This window comes from Solanum lycopersicum, chromosome 2 (assembly GCF_036512215.1).
Source record: "Solanum lycopersicum chromosome 2, SLM_r2.1".
Taxonomy (NCBI): Eukaryota; Viridiplantae; Streptophyta; class Magnoliopsida; order Solanales; family Solanaceae; genus Solanum; species Solanum lycopersicum.
In genome coordinates, this window is record NC_090801.1 from 60,577,486 (window position 1) to 60,603,441 (window position 25,956).

The window sequence follows — 25,956 nt, forward strand, 5'->3', positions numbered from 1 at the left end:
TGGAAGGAGGTTCCTAGAAAAAGACTTTTTCCTTTTGCCTCTTCCATAAAGTTGAAAAGACGTGTGAGATGCCCATATGATGCTATCGTACAAAGCAAGCGAGTTAAAACGTATATAGATGTATTTAGCTCAAGTTCAATAAAACTTTACAGTAACTGCTAGCTAGAATACACGTACACTTGAAGTGGTACCAAGGAACACATAAAATAAGTAAACTCAAAGAAAAAGTTTATTATTGTTAACGAGGATATAACTCAGATATGGACGCCTCATTTCGTGATGAACCAATAGAATTACTTTTGGCTACTTCACTAGAGTTTGTCATTCTTGTGTTGTATTCTTGAATAAGCGACGTCTCTGCGGTAACATTACTGTACATATAGAATGCTGGCCCTGAAGGCATTGGAAGACTCAACGAGAAACTACTGAGCATGAGAACAACAGCTGCCATGGTTGGTCTATCAGCCACACTTTCTTGAACACACAATAAAGCTATGTGAATGTTTCTCATTATGTCACGAATCAGTCCTGTGCTTTCCCTCAGCATTGGATCTATAAAAGTTGTAGTTGTTCCATTACGCCAGCTCGACCAAGCCTGTATGTGATAGTTCAATTATCAGAATAAGATGAAATTCTTTGACCATAACAGCATTTCTCAAAATTAATACTTGGTTGATTGGCCAGGTTACTTACAAAACTCAGAAGGTCTTCCACCGATTCTCCATTTCTAAAACAAGTGTTTTTTTGGCCACTTAAAATTTCTAAGACTAGTACTCCAAAGCTGAAAACATCTGACTTGACGGAAAATTGCCCGTGCATTGCATACTCTGGTGCCATATATCCACTGCGAAACAAAAACAAGAATTGCATAACATTCCGCAACTTATATAACATTGCATATTTAGTAGTTCAAACAGTGGGATCAGCAAAACTAAATAGCAGTCATGACAGGGATCTACTTGCTGTTGAAAGTCAGAACTACATGCTTCATTAATGATCTTGGACATTTGTTTAAGGAAGTCGAAAGCATTGTGCAGCAATTAAACTACAAATTGGGTTGTTATGTCTTTACTGCAATGTCAAGACAACATCTTAGATCATTGATCTATTAGATCATTGATCTATTCTTGGCTAAGCGAACAACAAGATTTGATGAGTTAAGACCTATATCTTGTATTTTGCTACCACAGATCATATCTGATAACCTCTTTGAGCAATGAGTGTTCATACACAGAAAAGAAGAAGATATTTTAATTTGTTCTGAACAAAATCAAATTTAGCTTATTCATTTTTCCAGAACTTTGTTTTGGCCGAAAATCTAACTTGTGGAAACGAACTTCATTTTAATCATTGGAGATCGCAACTTTGGTAGTGACCAAATTGAGAACAAAACTCTAGGTATATGACCATCATCTTGAATAATACGAAGTTTGTACACCAGCAAAGTCCTAGTGCAACAAAATTCAGGTAAGCATTCCTAAAGATAAGCACAATGTTGAGCAAAATTCATATTGAAAATTCTAATAACAATTCAAAGAAAGATTATCTTTTGTCTCGAGGCAGCTTTTGTTCTAGCTAAGTTGTTAAATAATCCTTCCTAGCAAAATACTAATAGCAGTCTACCAACAAGAGAGGTAAAACTTACTAGGTCCCAACAATTCTGTTTGTGCTGCCTTGAGTTTCATCTAATTCAAATAGCCTTGCCATGCCAAAATCTGAGATTTTAGGATTCATTTCTGCATCTAGTAGAACATTACTAGCTTTGAGATCACGGTGAATGATCCGAAGCCTAGAATCCTCATGAAGATAAAGAATCCCCTTAGCAATCCCTCCTATGATTTTGGATCGCCTTTCCCAATCCAATTGTCTACGTTTAACTGAATCTGCAAACGAGATGAAGAATATTTAAAAATAATTAATTCCAAATCACTTAAAATGTTACTACAGACAACTGCTCATTATAAGTGCAATTAGTTCTATGGTAAATAAGGCAGACAACCAGACAAGATATCAAATTACATTGACAGATTAACTTTTGTATATAAGTTAAATTCGTGACTTATTTATGCTCAAGCTCAATATTGATAAAAAGTTAAGCAGTACATACCAAATAAGAAGTGGTCAAGACTTGCATTGGGAACAAACTCATAGACAAGAAGCCGCTCTGTTCGGTCTAGGCAAAATCCCAGCAACCTAACCAAATTCCTGTGTTGAAGCTTGGCAACCAACAAGACCTCATTTTTGAATTCTAGATCACCTTGGCCTGAATCTGCTGATAACCTTTTCACTGCTACTTCTTGTCCATTTTGAAGCTTACCCTAAGATATAAATGAAAACAAATTGAAAATTATGAACAAAAACAATGAAATTATAACAAGTACTCTTGTTCCAACTGTGATGTTTGGCATAAAGGAGTTAACTTATACATGTCAGTGGAAAGAATATTTGTTCTTTACAAGTTAAAATCATGCAACAATATGTAAGTTTAATTACCTTGTATACAGGACCAAATCCGCCTTCTCCGAGCTTATTAGCATCTGAGAAGTCATCTGTTGCTGCTCTAATTGCCGAAAAAGCATATTGAAAAGATTCTGCAATACTAGTATCATCCACAGATGTACCTTCACGAACATACAACAAATTAGTGAAATATACTCTCGAGAATCAACTTTCCTGAATTATTGCTTGTTTTTACGCTTACTCTGAATTTCCTTCACCATCTTCCTCTTTCGCCTCCTTATCAAGATGACAGCAATACAAATCATAAGAATAACAATTGTAACAGTTGACACAACGATTATGATGATTGTTCGTGATGTTTTATCATCCTTCCCTGTTGGAGGTGTAATATTTTCCGTCCCTGTTGGAACTGTTCTATTATCATTTCCTACAAAAAAAAAAGAAGTTTCAAGTTGGTATAATATCTTCCCATTTCCAAATCACTTGTCTTACTTTCCTTTTAGTATTAACTAAGAAACTATGCATATTACTTGTTGAATATCACAAATACAATTACTCCTATAATATAGTATGTCATTCCAGCCTTAACTCATGTCCAAGATTTGTGGCTGTGTTGAATTGTATGATCGATCTCATTTAAAGGCTATACATAATACACTCGTGTTTGCTTGACTTGTACATGTCACCTCAAGTGCGAGCCCTAACACAGTAATTCTTCTTGATAGATTTGAATGTAGAACGGTACTATTGAATTGTGTTACTCATTTAAAAACTTGAACCAGATGACTTTTATCTAATTAATTATGTCTTCCGCAGTCGTATCAAAATTGGGATTAGCAAAAGGAACAATAAAAATGTGTTCACCAGCAGGTGGCGGAGCTTCCATGGGCACATCGGCGGTGAAGAAACGGGAAATTTCATAACGGAAATTGCACCTAACCCCTATGATTCTTCCACCGATCTTCCCCAGGCAGGGACATTGAGGCATGCTTCCATAAGCATCAGTTAAGCAATTGAAGCAATTCTGACGAGATAAATCAGGAGTACACTGCACAAGTGCATATATAGGCTGAAGACCTGCTGCCGTATTACCAGTAGCATATTTTTGAAGAGGACCACCCTGTGCAGCACGGTCTCGTAAATTTTCCAATAATTGTCTTAGCTCCTGGTTAAATTCCTCGGGGTTTGAGGCATTCGCAGCATTCCAAAGAAAATATCGAACAGACAATGATGGAGTTTCTATAATGGATTGATTTGAATACTGTAACATACATTCATCATAGCCACCGAAAACTTCTTTTTGGTTAGGACACAACTGTCCAATCTTTTCAACAACATTATCGACACAAACGCGGCAATCGTCTAGCTCCACATCTCCTCTACACAGCACAATAACGCTGGCTCTATCGGTGTTTTGGCCAATGGAAGCATTGTAGAAACCATAGTTATCTATTTTTGAGGGAAGGGATGTGAGGAGTGTGTTTAGATTGTTCTTGTAGGTACTATTCTCAGTATAGTTACCATTCTCACCACATGAACCAAATCGTAACTGAGGCAGCTGGGCTACAATATTGAGAACATGTAAATGCAGAAACAGAAAGAGTAACCACTTTTGAATTACCATGGCTATGTCTGTTTAAGTTGCAAGCAAATTTTGATATTAGTGCTGAATATGTATAACCTAGAAACAGAGTTAGAGAGAAAACGTATGGACTGGGTGCAGTGAACTACATTTGTCTTCGGCAGAAAAAAAGAGCAATTTATGACCTATTAGCTAAGGAAGAAAAGGACATTGATATTTGAAGACTAGCTGCCTAAAATTAACACTCGGTTGTATTGGATTCAAATTTTAAAATAGTATAAAAGATCTTTTAAAATTATTAATAATCTTAAATATCTTGTAACATTTATCTGATAAAATAAAAGTATTGTTGTCGGAAAATGTATAAGTATTCCCTAAACTATGATTAAAATTTTGGAGACACCTTAATTATTTTAACGTCCTATTATCCATAGAAATTATTATTTTGTAATTTTGTACACCTTTTTTACTTACGTGTCATTCAAATATCTCTTACACGCCTCAGTTATATGAAATTAGTGAGTGAGTCATTTAAGACAAAAGTGTATAAAATTAAAAAAAAAATAAGTTTCAACAGGTAATAGAACTTAGTTAAGATATATTTATGAAATTTTGAATATAGCATAGGAATTGCTCGTACATTTTCCCTATTGTTGATAAAGTATAAAATGAAATTATTTTTAGATACGAAATATAAGAAAATATCAAATAAAGTTTAAACAAACTGTAGTTCTTTTGAAATAATGTTACATACAATATATTAATGAAATTAATAACAACGAATAGTACCAACTTTTGACTCGGTCTTTATCTTTGGGTTGAATAATTGACTTTTAAGGGTGCTTTATAGTAGGGACAAAAATATTTTTCTAAAAAATGTATTTTGTTTTGTTGTTAGATTAAAATTTTGAATAATATTTTTTTTAGGAACAAGTTGGAGGAAAATGGCTTTCAAGTTCTATGAAAGGAAATGGTAAAAAGTAGCAAACATTTAATTTTATTTGAATGTTATAGCTATGGTTTAAATTAATTATATCTTGTAATTAATGTTTCGATTATTTTGTCATCTGACTAGGATCCACGGAGAACAAATAGAACATATACAAAATGAATTCAAGTATTTATACAAACACAATTTTCATAGACACAATTGAACTTGTAATGTATATTTATACAAATTTAGAAAAACTAAAAGGTTTTCAGAGATGCAAAGTAAGGTATATGTATACAAATCTAGAAAAATAAAATGTTCCATATAGGAACATCCAATTGATCATAATAAAAATGATAAAGTATAACACAAAGAACATATACATATACAAATTCACGTAAATATACAAACACAATTTTCAAAGATATAAACGCACATGTAATGTATTTGTATACAAATCTAGAAATGAACTAGAATGTTTCATAAACAAATCATCCAATTGTTCATGATAAAAAAAATGACAAAGTATAACACTATAACATATGCATATACAAATTCACGTAAATATATAAATACAACCTCCAGACATGCAAACGAACATGTAATTTATATGTATACAAATATAAAAGAAAAAGCTAGATTGTTTCATATACGAATCATTCAATTGTTCATAATAAAAGTGATAAAGTATAACACATAAAACATACATATACAAATTCACGTAAATATACAAACGCACATATAATGTATATGTATACAAATCTAGAGAAAAAAACTTAAACGTTCCATATATGAATTATCCAATCGTTCATCATAAAAATGAATCTATACATTGCTGATCAATTTATATCATTACACTAAACGTAGAAACGATTAGCAAACATAATATAATTTCATTATTCGATTTGTCAACAATTGAATTATACAAACTTGGTCATTCATATTTACAAATCCAAGTGAAAATATACAGCTTAATTCGTGAATTATATAAATCATGGTTCGCGGATTATACAAATCAGGACTTTCATAGCATACTAAACTAAGCTATGAAGAATAATTATCAAAACTATAATTATAGAGCATTAATTAGATTATTATGTTTAATATTCCTAATATCGTTCTATAATCGGTACTTCATATAGATCGCGTCATTTTCAGTTTTCAACATTTTCTCATATTTATCCCATCCTCGATAGTGCATATCTGCCCACCAAACCATCCTTATATCATATATCTTTTACTAAAATATATAAATATTTTTGAGATAATATTTTTTATTTATAAACCAAATACAAAATAATTATATAAAAAAAACTCATTTATTTTGTTAAATAATTTTTCTGCACAAAATAGTTAAATTCTTACCAAACATACCCTAGATGAATTATTGGAATTTCCACAATCCTAATTTATGGTAGTGATGTGACATGAGTGGAAAATTACAAGCCGTCAAGGTGGGAAAATAATTTGGTCATACTATATGACAGAAGGGGGCGCAACTATATTCTTCCATTTTCTAGATGAAGTTGACAGTTACTCCCCGGTCTCCGTTTCGTTTTAATTGTTATAATAATCGTTTTGCACACTTCTAACAAAAAAATAATCAATAAGAAATGTTGTCTAATCAATATTTCTTTATTATTCTTTTAATCTTATCTCATATAGATTAGATTATATCAATAGTGAAAAGCTTTAAAATAAAAGATTGAATTAGTATTTTGTTCCTATATTAAATTAAAAAAATTATAAAATATCTAATTAATTAAATATTTATTATTTCATATGATATATGGGAAAAATAATGTTATTCTTTAATTTACAAATTAGCAAAAATTTAATTAGATCTCCTCTTTGTAACTCTCAAAAGGTGGAATTGGAGGAGTAAATTGCATTAGTTGAGTTAATATATACTCACCACGTTTAGCAAAATAGTAAAAGTTATTACCACTCAATTAATGAGGAGCTATTCATTTGGCAAATCCAATAAATTAAGAAAAATACAATGATGTACAAATGAAATGATCATTCCGGTCCCAAAATAGTTTGGTTCATTTTTTAATTGATATATCTATAAAGAAAATAATTATTAATATAGTGAGTTTATCATTTCACCTATATTATTTAAGAAATGTATGAATTAAAAAGTTAAGGTTTTCAAAAAGTTTTACTTTTCTTAAAGTAATTAAATGAGAACATAATAGACAAAATACAATTGTTCTTTATTGATTTGTCATAATGGACAAGTAATTAGGAATAATTAAAAAAATGGACAAGTAAATAGAGACAATGGGGATTATTTAACTGTTCTTTTCATTTTATTTTGTTCTTAATAAATCAAGAATTTATCTTCAATATGTTATTTAATATTTTTTACTTCAAATTTATCTAGCTGTTGATCTTGAGATTTCTTTTGCTGGTGTAATTAAGCAGTGGCCAAAGTTTCGTACTTGATGTTGTAGCAAGTGAAGCAACTCATAATAATTTTTCTTCAAGTGGTATTAATTTTATGTGGTAAAATTGTTTTCTCTATTATATAATACGTAATGACATATTTTATGTAACCTAGGTGTTTTAATCAATTTTTAATTTGATTGGTAGGTAGAGTTTGTTTTGCAGAAATTGACATGGCACAATTAATTGAATTTTTCTGATGGAAAGAAACCTTTCATATAAGAGCAAGTATCTAAAACTTCTAGCTTTTGGACGAGGCAAAAAATTGTTATAATTCTATACACCAAATAAGGGAAAGAAGAAAAGTGAATATGAAGAGATGAAATGACATATTATCAGTCGATGACCCAGTGTAAGTTCGTTATTTTTTTTTTATGAAGAAGAACTTTACCGAGGGAATTCATGAAACGTGTATATATATATATATTCCAAAATTAAAAATTGGAAACCTTTCATGTATACTACATTTTTTTTAATAAAAAAAGGAAAAAAAACATTCATGTGTTTTAAGGGGAATGAACATTGACATGATTGATGAATATAACATTAGGTTGATCACGATGCAATTGAAACTAGTATTGGTATTGATTCCAAGTTCCATATATAATTATTAAATTTTTTATTGAGTAATGTTAAGAAGTTCCACATCGGTAGAGGGATGATGATTTAGTCTTCTTATATCAACTTGGACAAATCTTTCCTCATGAGCTAACTTTTGACGTTAAGTTAGGCCCAAATGTCATATTTTCACATAGTAATTGTCAATATTATTAATTTTTTTGCCATCCTTGATATTTTGCTAAATGTTTGATCAGTTAGATTAGTATCTATTTATTTTAGAGATAAGTGTCAAAAACACACCTAAACTATATTTTTTTTTGAGTTTCATATCTAAATTATCACTTTTTAGTTTGAGAAACACATTTCTCTCTTTTATACCACTCTCATCATGGTATGTGTAATACACTCTCTCTTTTATTTTAAAGAATTCCCACGTTACACTCCACATGGACAAAATATTCAACCTTGACAATAAATAAATAAATTATTAGTATTAGCTAAAATTAAAAATTTAAAAACTATTATAAAAAATAATATTTTCTTTATAAAATAAAATGTAAAATATTTTTCTTACCCCATATCATTTTTTAAAGTTTTTTATTTTGCTTAAATATAAAAGTATTTCATTTTTTACTTCATCTCCTCACCCTTATCAAATACTAATTTAGAATATTATTTTATTTTTCTTAAAAATATAATTCTACCCAGCCCACTTAACCCTCTGCTTTCAATTTTTTTTTTTCAGTGTTTAGATATACATATCAAAAATATTTTTTACTTGTCACTTTTTATATTTTTTAGTTGTTTATATTCGATATATTAGTAGAATTTTTTTCTCTAAAAATATATGTACATGCATATCTAACACAAAATAAAGAGAGAGTGCACTACACATATACACCACGCCTAAAAATGAATGATATACTTGTGCATATACATAGAGAGATGTATGTATGGATGTTTTATCGAGGATGCAACTCAGTTATCAAATCCTGATTTCCTGAAGAACATATTGATTTACTTTCCGTTATTTTGCTGGACTCAGAAATTGTTGTATAGACATCTCCAAAGTGTAAAATCTGTGGGTTGTGTGGAACTGGAAGACTCAAAGAGCGACTGCTGAGCATGAGAAGTACTTCACCCATGTTTGGTCTATCAGCAACATTTTCTTGAACGCACAATAAAGCAATGTGGATGTATCTCACTATGTCACCAACAAGGCCTGAGCTTCCCCTCAGAATAGGGTCAATCAAATTTGAAACTGTTTCTTCGCACCAGTTCAACCAAGCCTGTAAAAATCATAAATTATAATACCTCTGATTCACATTATGCGTTCCTCTTGAGAAAGACATTTGATGACATTGAGTGTTAGTCTAAATAGCAATTATTTTTCTTTTGAATGTTTCAATTAGTAAACTAGTTTGGAGTTGAGGAATACTTAATTGATTGAGTGATTGACCAGCTAGCTACTTACAACGCTCAGAAGGTCTTCCACTGAATCTCCTTTTCTGGAACAAATGTTTCGTTGACCGCTTATAATTTCCAGGACTAGTACTCCAAAGCTATAAACATCTGATTTCACTGAAAATTGCCCCTGCATTGCATATTCTGGAGCCATATACCCACTGCAAAATCAAAACAAATATCGCTTGACTTCTCTAACAAGGTAGTGTACATTTAGTTAGCCACAATTAATTCGTCATAAGTTGGGAGAGGGGACAAAATATGTTCATCTCGACATATACTACTTTTAGGGACAATCAAGTTAGCTCAACAAAATTGATCCTCTTGAAAATCGCCGTAACATTTCAAGGAAAGATTTTTTTTCATATCAAGGTTCCTATTTTTCTAAAAATGATTAAAGAATGCTTCGTATAATAACAGTCTATCTAGTGTAAGATGTTAAACTTACTAAGTCCCAACAATTCTGTTTGTGTTGCCTTGAGTTTCATCCAATGTAAATAGTCTTGCCATGCCAAAGTCGGCAATTTTAGGATTCATCTCTGCATCAAGTAGAACATTACCAGCTTTGAGATCACGATGAATGATGCGAAGTCTAGAATCCTCATGAAGGTAAACAATTCCCCTAGCTATGCCTCCTATGATTTTGGATCGCCTTTCCCAATCCAGTTGGCTACGTTTAACTTGATCTGGATATAAGAGGAAGATTATAACATTATGATTGCCTTTCCCAATTCATAGCTGTGAACTTAGTTTTCCGTAACAAAAATAAGGCAGATAGCCTTACTACATACGACATGTCAAATTACAGTAACAAAACATTAAGCAATACATACCAAATAAAAATTGGTCAAGGCTTGCATTGGGAACAAATTCATAGACAAGAAGTCTCTCTGTTCCATCAAGGCAAAATCCGAGTAATCTAACCAAATTCCTGTGTTGAAGCCTGGCAACCAACAAGACCTCGTTTTTGAACTCTAGATCACCTTGGCCTGAATCTGCTGACAATCTTTTCACTGCTACTTCTTGTCCATTTTGAAGCTTACCCTGAAACATAATACGAGAGCAAATTGAAGAATCAATTATTATAAGCTCATCAACAGCGAATCCTCAACCCCAAGCTAAGTTGTGGTTTTGTGGTATGAATTGTTAATGTCCATTTTATGCATCAAGCAAGTCTAATCACCTTATACACAGGACCAAATCCTCCCTGTCCCAATTTATTAGCATTTGAGAAGTTTTCTGTTGCTTCTCTAATTATAGAAAAATCATACTGCAACGATTCTACATCGCTAGTATCATCCCCAAGTGTACCTTCACCAAAGTAGTAGTAGTAATAACAAATAGAGTATAGAGTGAAAATTCTACTTTCCTTAATCATATAAATACTATATGCTATCTTACCTAGAATTATGTCCACCAGCTTCCTCTTTCGCTTCTTCATTAAGATGACAGAAATACATACAGTAAGAATAACAACTATAACAGTTGGCACAATGATAATAATGACGAGTCGAGCTTTTTTTTTATCCTGCACTATTGGAGCTGTATTATCATTCCCTGTTGGAGCCGTTTCATTACCATTCCCCATTGGAGCTGTTTTATCATCATTTCCTTAAGAAAATGCTTCAAGTTAGTATAAAATTCTCAGATTTAACAACTCATGTGAAAATAAGTTACTATCTTCCCTTTTCAGAAACTATAGATACTTATTAAATATCACAAATACAATATTGTTATACCTCTAATTTAATATGCTTTGTGTTATGATGGCGATGAACCGTGTGATCCTCCCATCTAAAGTTTTAAGTTATTACATGACAATAACAAATACTTCAGTTCCACACATGTTGGGAAAAAACTTGAATTATTCTACTTAGAGATGACATATTTTATTCACCTTATTATGTTTCAATACATCAATTCATTATTCATGTGTTTGTCTAATTCTTTTTATGTGTCCTATTTGCAACCATCTCGTCTATAGGTTTGATTAAATTAAATTGTTAAATAAGGTAACTAAAGTTCTTATAGTATCTACTTAGGTGTTCAAATGAAAGTGGAAGAATATAATTTACCTGTAGGTGGCGGAGCTTCCACCGACACATCAGCGAAGAAACGGGAAATTTCATAACGGAAGTTGCACCTAGGCCCAATTATTCTTCCACCGATCTTCCCCAGGCAAGGACATTGAGGCATGTTATTATAAATATCAGTTAAGCAATTGAAGCAATTACGAGGAGTTAAATCAGGAGTACACTGCACAAGTGCATATATAGTCTGATCATCTGGACCTGTCACATTACCACTAGCATATTTTCGAAAGGGACCACCATTTATAGCACGGCCTCGTAAATTTTCCAGTAATTTATGCAGTTCCTGGTTAAATTCCTCGGGTTTTGAGGCATTCGCAGCATTCCAAAAGAAATATCGAACAGAGAATGATGGAGTTTCTATAATGGATTGATTATTCGAGTAAAGCAACAAACATTCACCATAGCCACCAAGAACTTCTTTTTGGGTAGGACATAGCTGTACAAGTTTTTGAGCAGCGTTATAGACACAAACGCGGCAATCGTCTAGCTTCACATCTCCTCTACATAGCACAATACCACTGACCTCACCAATAGAATCATAGTAGAAACCATAGCCATCTATTTTTGAGGGAAGGGAAGTGAGGAGTGTGTTTAGATTGTTCTTGTAGGTACTATTCTCAGTATAGTTACCATTCTCACCACATGAACCAAATTGTAACTGAGGCAGCTGGGCTACAATATTGAGAACATGTAAATGCAGAAACAGAAAGAGTAACCACTTTTGAATAACCATGGCTATGTCTGTTTATGTTACAAGCAAATTTTGATATTAGTAACCTAGAAATAGAGTTAGAGAGAAAACGTATGGACTAGGTGCAGTGACCTTTTGAGCGAATTGACCTAGCAAAAGATAAAACTGTAACGATTCAAAAAAAAGAGAATTATGTAAATAAGTATTTAAGGGCATAATTGTCCTTTCACGTTTTAAATGAATAAATAAATAAATAAAACAGATTAGTATTTATTTATTTTAATGTTATTTGACTAATTCTTGAATTAGTCTCCTAATTCAATTAGTCCTCTCTCTCTCACGCTTCTAAACTCCCTCTCTCACGTTCTCCATCTTCCTCACATTATTTCTGCCAAAATATCAATAATTTTCATGCTTGAAGAACTCACAAAAAATTTTTTAAGCAAAAGAAAAAGTAATCAAAACGTCAAGGCTAAGAGAGGTTTGGTGAGTGAGGTGTACGTTGAAGTGAATTGGGAGTGGTTTGGAGGAGTTTTCCGGGCAGCAACATTTAAAGTTTGAACATCGATTAAGGTATGGATTTTCTTCTCTCTTGGTCCCTTTCCCAAGAGACCCCTTAAGGTTCAAGATATTCATTCCGAAAACTAGGGTTGTTCCCTTTTGTATGTCCTTGTCACTAGCTCCCAATGAATTTTAGGTTGGGTATGATTGTTGGTAGATTTAGAGGTATATTATGTTTTCGCGATGAATATGATTATGTTTGTGTACTTGGAATCGTATGAATGGCAATCATGTTTTCTTGAAATTAAGTATGTTACGGTGAATGAGGTTCTCTATGTAATGCTCCAAAAGTTTAATGTAATATGATTGTATTTATTGTGTATTTGATGTGTATAATGGATGTACAAGATGATGTTCATTATGATGAGGTATATAGTAATTGATTAACAATCTTCTAGCTAAACAAACTCATAAAAGATGCACTTAAAAAGTGTTATAATAGTCTACGAATTTTCTTAGGAATTCAAGTGAAAATATTGATAAAAACGAATTGAAAAATGACCAAAAATTTCAGAAACAATGCAACTTTAATATAGACTAAAGTTTAATGAAGGAAATCTGGAAATTTATTAAATTTTAAAGGAATGAGGCCGCCAGGATTCGAACCTGGGACCTCACCTGTGAAGCTGCAGTAGCTCGCAGAAAAAGAAAAAAAAAAGGGGGGCTGGGGGATTCGAAATCGGGTACAGGAAGAGGAAGAAAAGGAAAAAAAAAAAAAAGGGAGATGCTGGGGGCGGGAATCGAACCCCCGACCCCCAGTTCGCGAAAAAGGGAAAAGAAATGGGGCTGAAGGGAATCGAACACGCGACCTGGGGAAAAGAGGGGAAGGGAATTAATTCAGTAAATTAAATGGGAGGCGTGGGATTCGAACCCACGACCTCCAAGTGCGCGCGAGAGAGGGAAAAATGGGAAGAAATAAAACGTGAGGCGTGGGAATCGAACCCACGACCTCAATGACTGTAGCAGAGTATAAAAAAAAAATAAAAATTTGAGGGGCTGTGGGGGTTCGAACCCACCACCTCACAGTCTCCTCTTCAGCGAAAATGAGAGGAAAAATAAGGGGGCTGTGGGGGTTCGAACCCACAACCTCCCTATTCGAGCGAATTTAATTAAAAATAATAATAATAGTAAATTAAAATTCTAATTAAAGTTGGAAAATTAATTCTCTTATGTAAACATCGAGATTTAATTTAGAATTTTAATTAAAAATAGAACATTAATTCTTTTATGTAAATATTGAGATTTAAATTGGAATTCTAATTAAATTAGGAAATTATTCTTTCATGTAAATGATTGAAATTTAATTTAGAATTCTAATTAAAATAGAAAATTTATTATTTCACGAAAATGTTGAGACTTAACTTAGAGTTCTAAATTTTTGAATATTAGAACTAAAATCAATGAAAAATATAAATGATATCCAAATAATTCAAAATTTGGGTTCTCGTGTCCAAACCTCCGTATTGATACATAAGTCATACGTGAGTGAAATATTCAAGAATAATGTCATCTACTTAGATCAAAAATCAAAGATCTTGGCATATATACAAGATACATAAGTCTTGTAATACATAATCTTAGAAAAACAAGGATTCACTTAACGAACTATAAATGAAGTCTCATGGCTTGTATGTATAGATATATAAGTTTAACATACTTCAAGAATAAGTGAACCTAAGATATACGTAACGAAATGAAGAATGTGGTGACAATCATGATGTGAGGTTAATGCATATGATGAGAGCAATCTTAAATGAGCTTAAGTAAATGTTACCGATACATACTCACCAATGAGAGTGTAAGATAATGAAGAGACCAGTCTCTATGAATACTCTAATAAAAATATTGAGTTTAAAACACTTAATACTAATGATGAGATGAGAAATCATCTATTGAGCTATGATGTCTTCATACTAGAAGCAAACTTCTATGATGTATGAGTTGCATGTAATGGAACTTTATACCGAGCACCGATAGGCTAGCTATGAGTGGTGATGCCTTCTTTCGGGAAGGGCGGAGGTTCACGTAATTCTCATGAGATGAGACTGTCCGGCTTGCCGGGTATGGGTCTCCATACATCTCCTAGTCTTTGAACCTATATTGCCACTATAGGGATCTGGCGGGGTTAAATTCCCATATACGCTAGCATGTTATTGAATCGCTTTGACCGGTGATTCCACCTCTTTTCGGTGTGGGGAAGACACTGGATTTCATGATGCTCACATGATCTATGTCGGTTAAAGTTAAAGTTCCCAATGAATGAATGAGGCCAGCCTCAAATGAATCATATAAAGAAATGAATGATACCGAAGGTGTTAGGATAGGAAAATCAAGAGGTGAGCTAGATTCAGGTAATGACATTAGGTCATTCCTGATCATTGCACAGCAAACCCGATGAGAGTCTTAAACTACATCCTAGGTATAGCTGGTGTTCGCACTGGCCTATGAATGAATTGAAATGAAATACGAATGAATGAGTGAAGCAGACTCTGTGTTTGCTAAAGAAGGCTCCCTAGTTGAGGTCCCATATGTTGAGCCCTCATTTTGGAAAGTCTTAAAGTTAAGTCTATGATAATAAGGTCTCATGGTATACGGATGAATAATATGAAAGAAAGTATGTGTTATATGTTATGTGTTATATGAATATGTTATGTTTTGTGTGCTATACGATAATTATAATGATGCATGTCACTCTCATGGCATAACTTTCCCAATCTCAATTTGGCAAGTCCATTGACTTGACTTCCAAAAATCATGTTGTTAGGAAAGAGCTATTCTTCCTCATGCATGTCCCTGGTGTGTACTTGCATATACTCATACTTAGTACAAGTGTGTACTAATTCCATACGAACATCTACTTTTAGGTGCAGGCACAGGTGGACGCTAGAGCTACAGGTTCGTTGTTGCAGCTATCCGGACATCAGTATTCATCCGGAGTTTGGTAGGTCCTCAGGCTTTCGAGGATGCTACTGTTTTACATTCTAGCGTAGTTTTAGAGTTGAGCTAGCGGAGCATGTTTCACTAGCGTTTCTTTCCTGTTTTGGTTCAAACTTTGTATTGGTGCTATTTTGGCCGATATACAATTAATACTTAATGGATTATTTCTTTCAGTTGTTTCTCTCTTAAATGTTAGATGGTTGATGATGAACGATTACGAAATGTTAAGAATGTTCAGCAATTATGATTAAAGAATCAAAAATTTCAAATTTTCCGCTAAAATTAATCTATGTAAAGTAAGAATGACGTAAGCAGGCTTGTCTGCGACCTCTGAGAGGTCAACGACGCCGGTCTCGTCTGGGGTCTACATTCCAGTCGTGACAAAAACTTATGGTCTATATCTTTGGATTTGCCAATTTTTCTCCTTAGAATTTATGAAATTCGCAGACTCTAATATATGGGGATTGAGACAGGAGTAGATACCAAGAAGCCACCAAGGTTGCAAATTTTGACCACTACTTGCTCATCAACTTTATATGATTAGTCCAGAAAATGAAATCCAGCTAATTTTCTACAAAGTACCCATATTTTCCTAGTCTTTTTTTATTTTAATCCACAGTGATTTCTTTAGAATTTTGGCTTCCAGGTTCCTAGTACTGTAATTATCTTCATATCTTGACTGATTCAAAGTGAATTCACAAACAAATCTGTACTTCTGTAGGTATTTGGACATAACATAAATAGCTGATATTTTTTCAACGTGCTTGAAGTGCTGGTAAATTTTTTTAGAATAAATTGTTTTTTTTTTGTAAAACAATTATAACAATTTAAAAGTATTTTTTAAAAAAAGTAATTTCAATTATGTTTGAACGAGAACTAGTGTTTGACCAAACTTTTATATGTGTACTAATTCTGAAAAAGTGTGTTGTACTTTTATTTCAAATTACTTCATATAAATTTTATATTGCAAATAACATATTTTATCCCCTTCAAATCTATTAATATTTTTTAAAAAATCATCATTTTTTCTAAACTATAGATCAAAACTGAATGTGAGAAGCAGAACCAAGCTCATTAATGTAAAGATTCAATCTTTTTCTGAATTTTGACGTGTTACTGAGCAAATACAATGAGGAAACTTCCTAGACTTTTTATCCGAGGCTGATGTATGGAATTCATAAGGGAACATATATAGGAGAGGTAAACTCGAAAATATGCAAAAATTATTGTATAACTTACATAAATTTCATAATTTTAATTACCTTCTATCCCTATTATTTTTCTGATTATACATATCCCATTTTTTTTAGTTGTTTCGGATACATAATTAAAGATTCGGATACATTATTATTATTATTGATACATTATATATCAATGTGTTGCACTTATTAAGAAAAAGATTGGAAAATCAAATTAAGATCTTATCCATCTGTTACACTAATTAAGGGGGAAAAGGTTGAAAATAATACTAAGTCCCATAAATTGTGTTATTTCCTTCCAAATTATTGTCAAAAATTCATTCATATAGTGTAACTATCCAAAATTCAGAAGTTAAATTCTTCTTGTTCATCATTTTCTCTGTTTCATAAAAACTTCTTGTCAAAATTTTAGATAGGCGAGGTGAGTTTTGAAGGACACAAAAGTGATGAAGTTGTTGTTGGACAAATAATTCTTTTGTGAATTTCAAGTTCTTCGAATATCCTTTCAATTTTGATACAAGATTGTTGAAAAATTTTGAGATTCAAAATTCTTCTCCAGTTCATTCAGGATCTTTCAATTTTTATTTATAATTATCGAAAAAATTAAAGATACACATCATAAAGATTCTTTCAAAATCAAGAGAAAATATGTTGTAAAGATATTTAATTAGAAGGTTTGATCAATAATTGAGTGAATTGGCAGCAGGAACATCCGTGTGTTTGAAATTTAAAGCACGAAAAGTCTCTAATAGTTAATTTGTTTCGTGTAGCCAACCAACTAAGCTAGTAAAATTTCCATTCCGTGGGTTTGAACAGATCATAACAATTACTTTCTTTTTTTTTTTACAGATAACAAAGTAAATAAGAAAACATAGAAGAAAAGCCTATTATATCGAAGGATGTTATCGGGGATATAACTCAGTTATGGATGCCTCATTTCATGATGAACAAATTGATTTACTTTTGGCTAGTTTACTTGTCTCTGCCATTCTTGAGTTGGATTCTTCAATAATTGGAAGACTTGAAGAGTGACTATTGAGCATGAGAACAAGTGCACCCATGGTTGGTCTATTTGCAACGTCTTTTTGAACGCACAATAAAGCTATGTGAATGTATCTCGCTATGTCACAAACCGGTCCTGAGCTTCCTGTTAACATGGGGTCGATCAAAATTTGAAAATGTTCCTTCACGCCAATTCAACCAAGCTTGTAACAGTTCAATTATAGGATCACACAAAATCACACAGGTGCTGCTGAATACTTCTGAATAAATATAGTGTACCAAAAGTCTAACAATTAGATATACAACTAGTCGGGTTACTTACATAGCTCAAAAGGCTTTCGGTAGAGTGTCCGTTTCTGAAACAATTGTTTCTTTGGCCACTTACAATTTCAAGGACCAGTACTCCATAGCTAAAAACATCAGATTTGACTTAAAATTGGCCGTGTAGATACTCTGGCGCCATATAACCACTGCAAAACAAAACAAGTGGAAAACTTTTAAGGTCCCAAACCCCCATGATACACAAAATATACTAACAGTTTATTTAATGAGAGATGTAAAACTTACTAGGTCCCAACAAATCTCTCTGTGTTGCCATGAGTTTCATCCAATTTAAATAGCTTTGCCATGCCAAAGTCTGAAATTTTAGGATTCATTTCTGCATCAAGCAGAACATTACTTGCTTTGAGATCATGATGAATGATGCGAAGTCTAGAATCCTCATGAAGGTAAGAATTCCCTTAGCAACACCTCCAATGATTGTTGATCCAATTGCCTACATTTAACTTGATCTGGGTACAACATAACGAGTATAACTTAGGAGTTAAATATCTCTACACTAACATTATATAATTATTTTTTCACTTCAGAGATAATCACAAATAATTGATGCTGAAGCTCCATGTTCTATAATAAGTTAAAGCAATAGATACCAAATAAAAATTTGTCAAGGCTTGCATTGGGAAAGAATTCGTAGACAAGAAGTCTCTCTGTTCCATCTAGACAAAATTCCTTCAACCTAACCAAATTCCTGTGTTGAAGCCTGGCAACCAACAGAACCTCATTTTTGAATTCTAATTCACCTTGGCCAGAAGTTGCTGACTATCTTTTTACTGCTACTTCTTGTCCATGTTGAAGTGTACCCTGCGGATCAGATGAGCACACAATGAAAAATTGATTCAGTTATGAATTGAATAACAAAAGCCTCAATAGTGCTAGTATCAATAGGAAGATCTCACTTCTGTTTACTCAGACGCCTCTTTCTTATCGAAGACTCTGGCAGCTGGAACTCATCGGCAGCGTCCCAAGCATTAAGTTGCATCTTTTTTATGATTTTTTTTCATCAAACAGGCCTTATTAGATATTACCTTGTACACAGGACCAAATCCGCTCTCTCCCAGTTTACTATCATTTGAGAAGTTATTTATCGCTGCTCTGATTGTAGAAAATTCATATTGCAAGGATTCTACCGTGCTAATATCATCCGCGAGTGTACCTTCACCAACCAAATATTCGATGAAACATTGGTCAGGTCTCAAAAGTTCAATATCCCTTAATAATCTAGGTCATCTTGCTCTGAATTTTGTTCACCAGCTTCCTCTTTCGCTTCTTCATTATGATGACAAAAATGCATACACTAATAATAATAACTGTCATAGTTGACACAAATATGATAATAATAATGGGTAGTCGAGTTTTCTTATCATCCGTCCTTGTGATTGGAGCTGTTTTACCATCATTCCCTGTTGGATCTATTTTATTATGATTCCCTACAAAAAGAAAAGCTGTTTTATACTCCATTTCTAATTTTGTGGTCTAAAGTGAAATTTAGAATTAAATAGTTGCCAAAAAGGTAAAGAGATATTCTTTATGAAACGGACTAAAAGAAACTAATTAGAGTATATAGTGTAATTCACCTTCAGGTGGCGGAGCTTCCAACATTACGACGTCAGTGAAGAAACGATAAGTTTCATACCGGAAATAGCAGCTAAGTCCTATAATTCTGCCACTAGTCTTACCCTTGCAGGGACAGCTAGGCATATTCCCATAAGCACCAGTTAAGCAGTTGAAGCAATTCTGAGGAGATAGATTACGGGTGCACTGCACAAGTGCATATATAGTCTGGAAATCTGGACCTGTCGCATTACCACTAGCATATTTTCGACGGGATCACCACCATTTGCAGCTTGTCCTCGCAAATCGACCAATAATTTTTCGAGATCCTGGTTAAATTCCTCTGGTTATGAGGCATTATTATGATTCCAGAAATAATACAGAGTAGGAAATGATGTAGTATCGTTTATGATGGATCGGTTGGAGTACTGCAATGAACATTCATCATAGCCAGCATTAGCTTCTTTTTGGTTAGGACATATCTCTACAAGCCTTTGACCAATGTTATCGACACAATTGCGGCATAGATCAAGCCCTATATCTCCTACACAGCACAATAACACTGACCTTGTCGCTATTTTGGCCAATGGAAGCATTGTAGAAACCATACTCATCGATATTTAAGGAAAGGGAATTGAGGAGGGTGTTTAGATTGCTCTGGCATGCACTACCTTCAGTATAGTTACCATTGCCACCACACTGAACGTATTTTAAATCGGACAGCTGCGCTAGGATGGGAATATGATAAAGATGGATATGCAAAAAAAGAAGGCAGAGTAGCCATGATCTTTCATGGTTATGGCTGTTTAAGTTGCTCAATATATAGAAGCTTAATTAGATATTTCTGAAGAAAATGTAATACATGCTATAATGGATTGGTTACAATTGGTAGGAAGACTGATAGTAATTCAGTGGCCAGTGCTGAATGTGTAACAGTTGACAAATTAACACGCAGAGTTTATGGATTTGGATGACAATAAGGCAACTAGGAGTGAATTTTTGGGTGCTACTTGCTCTTCTTTGAACATTTCAAACTTTATCAGATTCCTATAAGTGTGATCCAACTGATTTGTATCTTATTATCTTTTTTCCTTGTATTAAAGTGATTCAAATTGAATTCACAAAGCCAATTAGCAACAGAAGTGGCCACCTAGCCTGCAGGCGCACATGCTGCTTTGGCCTTTGGAGTACTGGGTTTATCTGCTGAACACACTACTTCAACACTGACTATAAAATTTATGTATAAAATACAATAAAAAGTAAGGGGTTCCAGGATAAAATCTTAAAGATCTCAACCCATAAATCTTAAATCCTGCATTCAACTCGGGTCTATCCAGATTATTAGCATTCTACTCATATACTGATCATTCTGCATAATGTCTAATCGTGTATAGAGGTGAAGCATTTGTTCATGCCATAAACAACATTTTGATAGAAGTATATATACATACGTAGCAAAAATTTTAAAATGTATAAGTGTAATAAGATTATATTCTGAACCCCGTATGATCATTCTATATCCAGATTTCGTCTAGTGATAATAGTGTGTGATTTTCCACTTTGCTGGTCTACGTCGCAATCTGACCTTGCTCTCCCTGGAGTATTACCATCTGATCCAACTGAAAAACGATCACTCAAGTTTATGTTATTTTTCTTACAATAATCTGTATTTATAAGGTTAATAAACAGAAACAGAAATAAGATGAAGCAGAAAAAATATAAAATACAAGAATTAATCCGAGTCCACAGAAATTACTGTGTGTCCTTAAGAAATTTAATCCCCTCACTGCACACAAGGTTATGGATTAATTTCTCCCAAGATAAAACGGATTAAACCTGTTAAAGAAATAGCGGTACCTCAAACTTCTTTAACTTCAACGAACTTAAGAACAACAACAAGTCACACAGACTCAGTCGATCGACACTTTGATTTTATTTTGAGAGAAAAAATAAATGCAGAGAAAGAAAAAAATTTCAGTGTTTGAAAAATCAAAAATTGACTTCCTTTTATAGCCATTTTCAGCAAGGAACATGTCTGTTCAGTGAAATCTGTTCAGACCCATTTTATCCCGAAAGTTGTGTCTTTTGGAAAAAATAACAAATTTTCAAAAAAATGTGTCTGTTAGGAAAATAACTACTTTTTGGAAAGTAACGACTTTTCGGAAAAGTAACAACTTTTCGAAATGTTACCGTTACCCGCAAATTTATGAGAGATAATATTAACAGGATTTATTTGATTTAACAAAAATTGATTAAATAAATTTTGTCCAAAAAATTTATCAATCAATCACATCATTTGTCAAATCCAAAATCAAAATAGTTACCTTACTTTTCATATTCTCTCTTTTCTTTTCCCATTCACACCTGCTAAAACCCAACAGTTTAGCCAATGGTGTTTGATCTTAATGCCCAACATCCGATACTTAATCCTAGTCGCCACATCCACCTGCAATTTAGCAGTACTTTTGTCTGCTATAGATTTGAGCAGCGAACTCCATGTTCTCCTATCAACAATTAGCTGTAATTGCAAAAATGTGGTTGTCTTATGTCTCTTTTGATGTAAACGAGGTATTATTGTCTTTTCAACAGTGTCTTGTTTATGATAACACATTACAGAAGTATCGTCATAGTAAATATCCCAATCTTTATAATTTTTATTCCAAATCTTAATGACAAGAAAAGTAGTACCAATTTCACTTTCATTGTCGTTGATAGGAACAGAAAAATCAAGAAGAGTGTAAACAGGAGTTTTTGGTCGCATACATAGCCATAGAATTAAGACAAGTAGTCCCAACAGGACAACAAATAGTGAAAGACAGTTTGAAGCTTTTGCATAAAAACATGCCTTAATCTTGGTAAAGAACTTATAATATCTTTGTAGAATAACATAAATTCAAAAATTGAATCTTTTGGTCTTTTAGACATTTGGGAATGAAATGTAAGTCCTATATCTCCTTCATGCATTAAGTAAGCTAAATTTACCACATGACCTTAATAAGAAGTTTCGATAATATGTAACAGAACATACAAGAAGTTTCAGTTGATTTATGTCACAAGTGCGAACTTTTGTGGTACAATTTAACAAGTTTTTCACTAGATATTGTTCCGTTGTTACTCATAGTCACATTACTCATATCCGCCGCATATTTTAACCCTCGTTGCTTTGTTCTCCATTCAAATATCTTAAACTTAACTATAGTTTCCAAGACAAGAATGAAATTGATACTTCTACTGTCAATCTCTTGCCAAAATAGCTCATCAACAATATACATTTGGACTTCCTTTCTTGTAATATTTTTGTGGCCTTGGTAGATACCTTTTGTAGAATATTTTCCCACAACGAGACCATTGTAATTCAAAGCGAAATTGATATCATTATAGTAAATGCTCATACCTTTGTTGGGATTAAAAATTTCAACGTTTAAGAGAACAGAATTGTTGCCACTATGAAGAGAAGAATTCTTGATGTTGAAGACAAGAAAGGAGAAATCAACTATTGTGAAAATTGGATTTTTCGGAACGAAACAAAGCCATATGACGACAGAGGTCAAACATAAGACAGCTACAACTTGGAAGAACCAACAGTAGAGATATAAAGAATCTTTAAATATCCTTCGATTATTCATTTTTGGTCAAATACTAGTACAGAGATCAAGAAATTGAAGAAGCAAAATATGTATCTTTTGAAGTGATCATGAAGACTATATTTATAATTGAACATGCTGTTATATATAGTTTGATTAGAAACCTTAGTAGGAAGGATAGCCAAAAAAGTAGTTTATTTGCATTGCATGGTTGTGACTTGTGATCTATTCAGCAATTTAAAGGGCACTTTTTTCAAAAGAAGCAAATTAATTGGTTGGATATTCATATGCCTACACCAAAATGATGCTGGAAAGTAAATGTAGAAAGGACAATGTCTTCTTTTAAGTCAATAATTACTTTTGGTCGAAAACTTAAAGTTGAAGCAAAACAAATAGTTATTATTATATCATCTGCTCCAACTTTTATCTGTGAAAATGTCAATAGTACAACAATCAAATTAACGCCTCTTTGTTAAGTGATTCCATACATTCTAGTTATGATTATCGGATGTGCCCATGGTTCTGATGGAATGAATAAGATTTCTCGGCTTACAAGATGCACATTAAAGGAGAAAGATATAAAAACAGAGGATGCCCTTGCCTTTTAGAGTAATTGTGGCAGGGAAAGAATGTATTGTTCTTCACAATCAAATACAAACAAACAAACGAAAATTCAATGAGACGAAAACATGAATCGAAATGTCTAATTAAAATATTCTGGACATCTCTTATCTATGTAACCAACCAAGATCACACCATCTTGTCCTACTCCAACAGGACAATTAGCATGCATCCTATGATGTTTACTTTTCCACGACCATATCTTAAATCGAATCCTGGCTGTCAATTCCACTCGGAAAACCACCGTTCCTCGAGACCGGTCATCAAGCATTTGCTGCCACTGTGTTCCGGTCACCGTCACCATGGGGCCAGAAAATGTACCCGCAAGAACAGTAGTGTTTTTGGGCAATTGATAAAATGGAGTCAACAATTGTGAAGTTCCAATACTCTGTTCTTGATAAGTCGCTGACATCTGTATTGCATCATAGAAAATCCCAATAACTTGATTTGAATTTCGTGCTGTTACGTTAAAGTTGATTTGGGCACTTTCAGGTCCAATTCCCTGACTTATAGCTGGAATCGAAAAGTCATGTAGGAAAATTCTTGGACGATGAGGGCGCAAACCTAACCATAAAATAAATGCGATGATTCCAAGAATTGAAAGAAAGGTTAGGAAAATTGTACAAATTAATTTGGAAACTCTAGTAGTTAGACTCTCTTTAATATGGTGAGCATAGTATCGAGCCGAATGGTGTCTCCTTACAGGGTGGTCTTGATCTACATAAACAGGTAACTCGTGCGCGTTATCCGTTTTCACAGGATACATGGTTGAGACTAATGTTAGTTGTTCTTGAGGTTGAAGAACATGACCAAATTTAGGGGACATGGTTATATATGTTAAGACTAGTTAGTTAGCTGGAGGACAAAGTAATGTCAAAGAATGTTTCAAATTTTTCAAGTAAGTAAAGAATAATTGAATTGAACTTGTAATATTTCTTGTATAGTGCAATGCAATTCCTAAAGTCATGTGCAAGTATACTTTGTTCAACAGTACTCACAAAAAAATGTTCTTTCTTGCCAAGTATGCTCGTGGAATATACCAAGGCCATTTCTTGGCAAAGCAAAGCCGGAGCTCCAAATAACTAGAGACAAGTTGATGGAACTAATTATTCAAAAGACTTTGAAAAATTTGAACAACATCTAGGATTACTTATTGTTGTGCGGAATTTGAGATAATACGAGAAAATATATAAACGCGAAAAACAAGACAACAGATTTACGTGGTGAAAAACAAGACAACAGATTTACGTGGTTCACCAATAAATTGGCTACGTCCACGGGAAGAGAGGGAGCAGTTTTATTATGGAGAGGCAAAAAACAGAATTACAATATAGGGTTTGCCATAGCGTCTATATATAGTGCTAAGCTACGCCCTAACAGGCTTGGGCCCAACATACAGAATTTACAGAAAATTAAGGGCCCAATACAACAACATTGTATACCGTCGGGCCGGGGCGTCTCCGCCCCCCGGACCCCAGGCCAGGGGGCGCGTCACCCCCCCGGATCCCCCGACTCGCTAACCGGGCAGCGAGACCCCCGTCCTTTCTGTTTGTAGCGGGTCCGATTCAAGGCATTCAACACTTATTAAGTAAACAATACAGAGACCAAGTATAATCACATATTAGAATATTTGGATGAATCATACTTGATAAAATGCTATAGAGATGGGATGTGATTGGGGTGAGAGTTGGAGGATAGCGGGAGTGGGTTGGTCGAACGGTGGGGTGAAGGTGCGGGTGAAAGGGTATATTAGAACTATTTCGAATATTATATGAGTATATTTAAAATCTTTTCCCAAAAAAATTCTTAAAAAGGGTTTTATTCATACCAAACACAAGCGACATATAATAAATCATCATCACACTTGAGTTCTTTTATCACATTATTCATTACTAATATTCTAGTTCTAAAGGTTTCAAATTGTTC

At 33.4% G+C, this 25,956-nt stretch overlaps 3 protein-coding genes and 1 pseudogene across 4 annotated transcripts; all 4 read right to left on the minus strand.

Moving 5' to 3' along the window:
* Positions 1-103: 103 nt before the first annotated feature.
* LOC101264391 (cysteine-rich receptor-like protein kinase 10) lies at positions 104-4,321 on the minus strand. Its single transcript, XM_004232703.4, has 7 exons — positions 3,325-4,321; positions 2,702-2,887; positions 2,494-2,621; positions 2,108-2,318; positions 1,646-1,883; positions 694-844; positions 104-595 (listed from the first exon to the last, which is right to left on the minus strand). Exons 1-7 carry the CDS (start codon positions 4,082-4,084, stop codon positions 239-241), a joined length of 2,031 nt encoding a protein of 676 aa, XP_004232751.1. The 5' UTR covers positions 4,085-4,321; the 3' UTR covers positions 104-238.
* A 4,560-nt stretch (positions 4,322-8,881) lies between these two features.
* Positions 8,882-12,398, minus strand: LOC101264083 (cysteine-rich receptor-like protein kinase 10). 2 transcript variants are annotated; one of them, XM_026029425.2, is made up of 8 exons: positions 11,525-11,600; positions 11,189-11,243; positions 10,851-11,060; positions 10,633-10,760; positions 10,283-10,493; positions 9,898-10,135; positions 9,460-9,610; positions 8,882-9,274 (listed from the first exon to the last, which is right to left on the minus strand). In XM_026029425.2, the coding sequence occupies exons 3-8, from the start codon at positions 11,035-11,037 to the stop codon at positions 8,948-8,950; spliced, it is 1,242 nt and encodes a 413-aa protein (XP_025885210.1). In that variant the 5' UTR covers positions 11,038-11,060; positions 11,189-11,243; positions 11,525-11,600; the 3' UTR covers positions 8,882-8,947. The 2 variants fall into 2 exon arrangements, with proteins under 2 accessions (XP_025885210.1, XP_010316618.1); XM_010318316.3 differs by lacking the exon at positions 11,189-11,243 and having other exon boundaries at positions 11,525-12,398.
* A 5,340-nt stretch (positions 12,399-17,738) lies between these two features.
* Positions 17,739-22,586, minus strand: LOC101259310 (cysteine-rich receptor-like protein kinase 10; annotated as a pseudogene).
* Positions 22,587-24,112: 1,526 nt separating this feature from the next.
* Positions 24,113-24,856, minus strand: LOC101259022 (NDR1/HIN1-like protein 26). Its single transcript, XM_004233749.5, has one exon. The coding sequence runs from the start codon at positions 24,854-24,856 to the stop codon at positions 24,113-24,115; it is 744 nt and encodes a 247-aa protein (XP_004233797.3).
* Between the last annotated feature and the right edge of the window lie 1,100 nt (positions 24,857-25,956).

Coding starts and splice junctions, on each gene's coding strand:
- LOC101264083 (XM_010318316.3), bottom strand. CDS start 12,275: ATGGTTATTCAAAAGTGGTTACTCTTTCTGTTTCTGCATTTACATGTT. Junction 11,061..11,524: donor GGAAGCTCCGCCACCTACAG/GTAAATTATATT, acceptor CATTTTCTTAAG/GAAATGATGATAAAACAGCT. Junction 10,761..10,850: donor GCTGGTGGACATAATTCTAG/GTAAGATAGCAT, acceptor ACTTTGGTGAAG/GTACACTTGGGGATGATACT.
- LOC101264391 (XM_004232703.4), bottom strand. CDS start 4,084: ATGGTAATTCAAAAGTGGTTACTCTTTCTGTTTCTGCATTTACATGTT. Junction 1,884..2,107: donor TCTTGACCACTTCTTATTTG/GTATGTACTGCT, acceptor TCTCGTTTGCAG/ATTCAGTTAAACGTAGACAA. Junction 845..1,645: donor AACAGAATTGTTGGGACCTA/GTAAGTTTTACC, acceptor TTTGTTTCGCAG/TGGATATATGGCACCAGAGT.
- LOC101259022 (XM_004233749.5), bottom strand. CDS start 24,856: ATGTCCCCTAAATTTGGTCATGTTCTTCAACCTCAAGAACAACTAACA.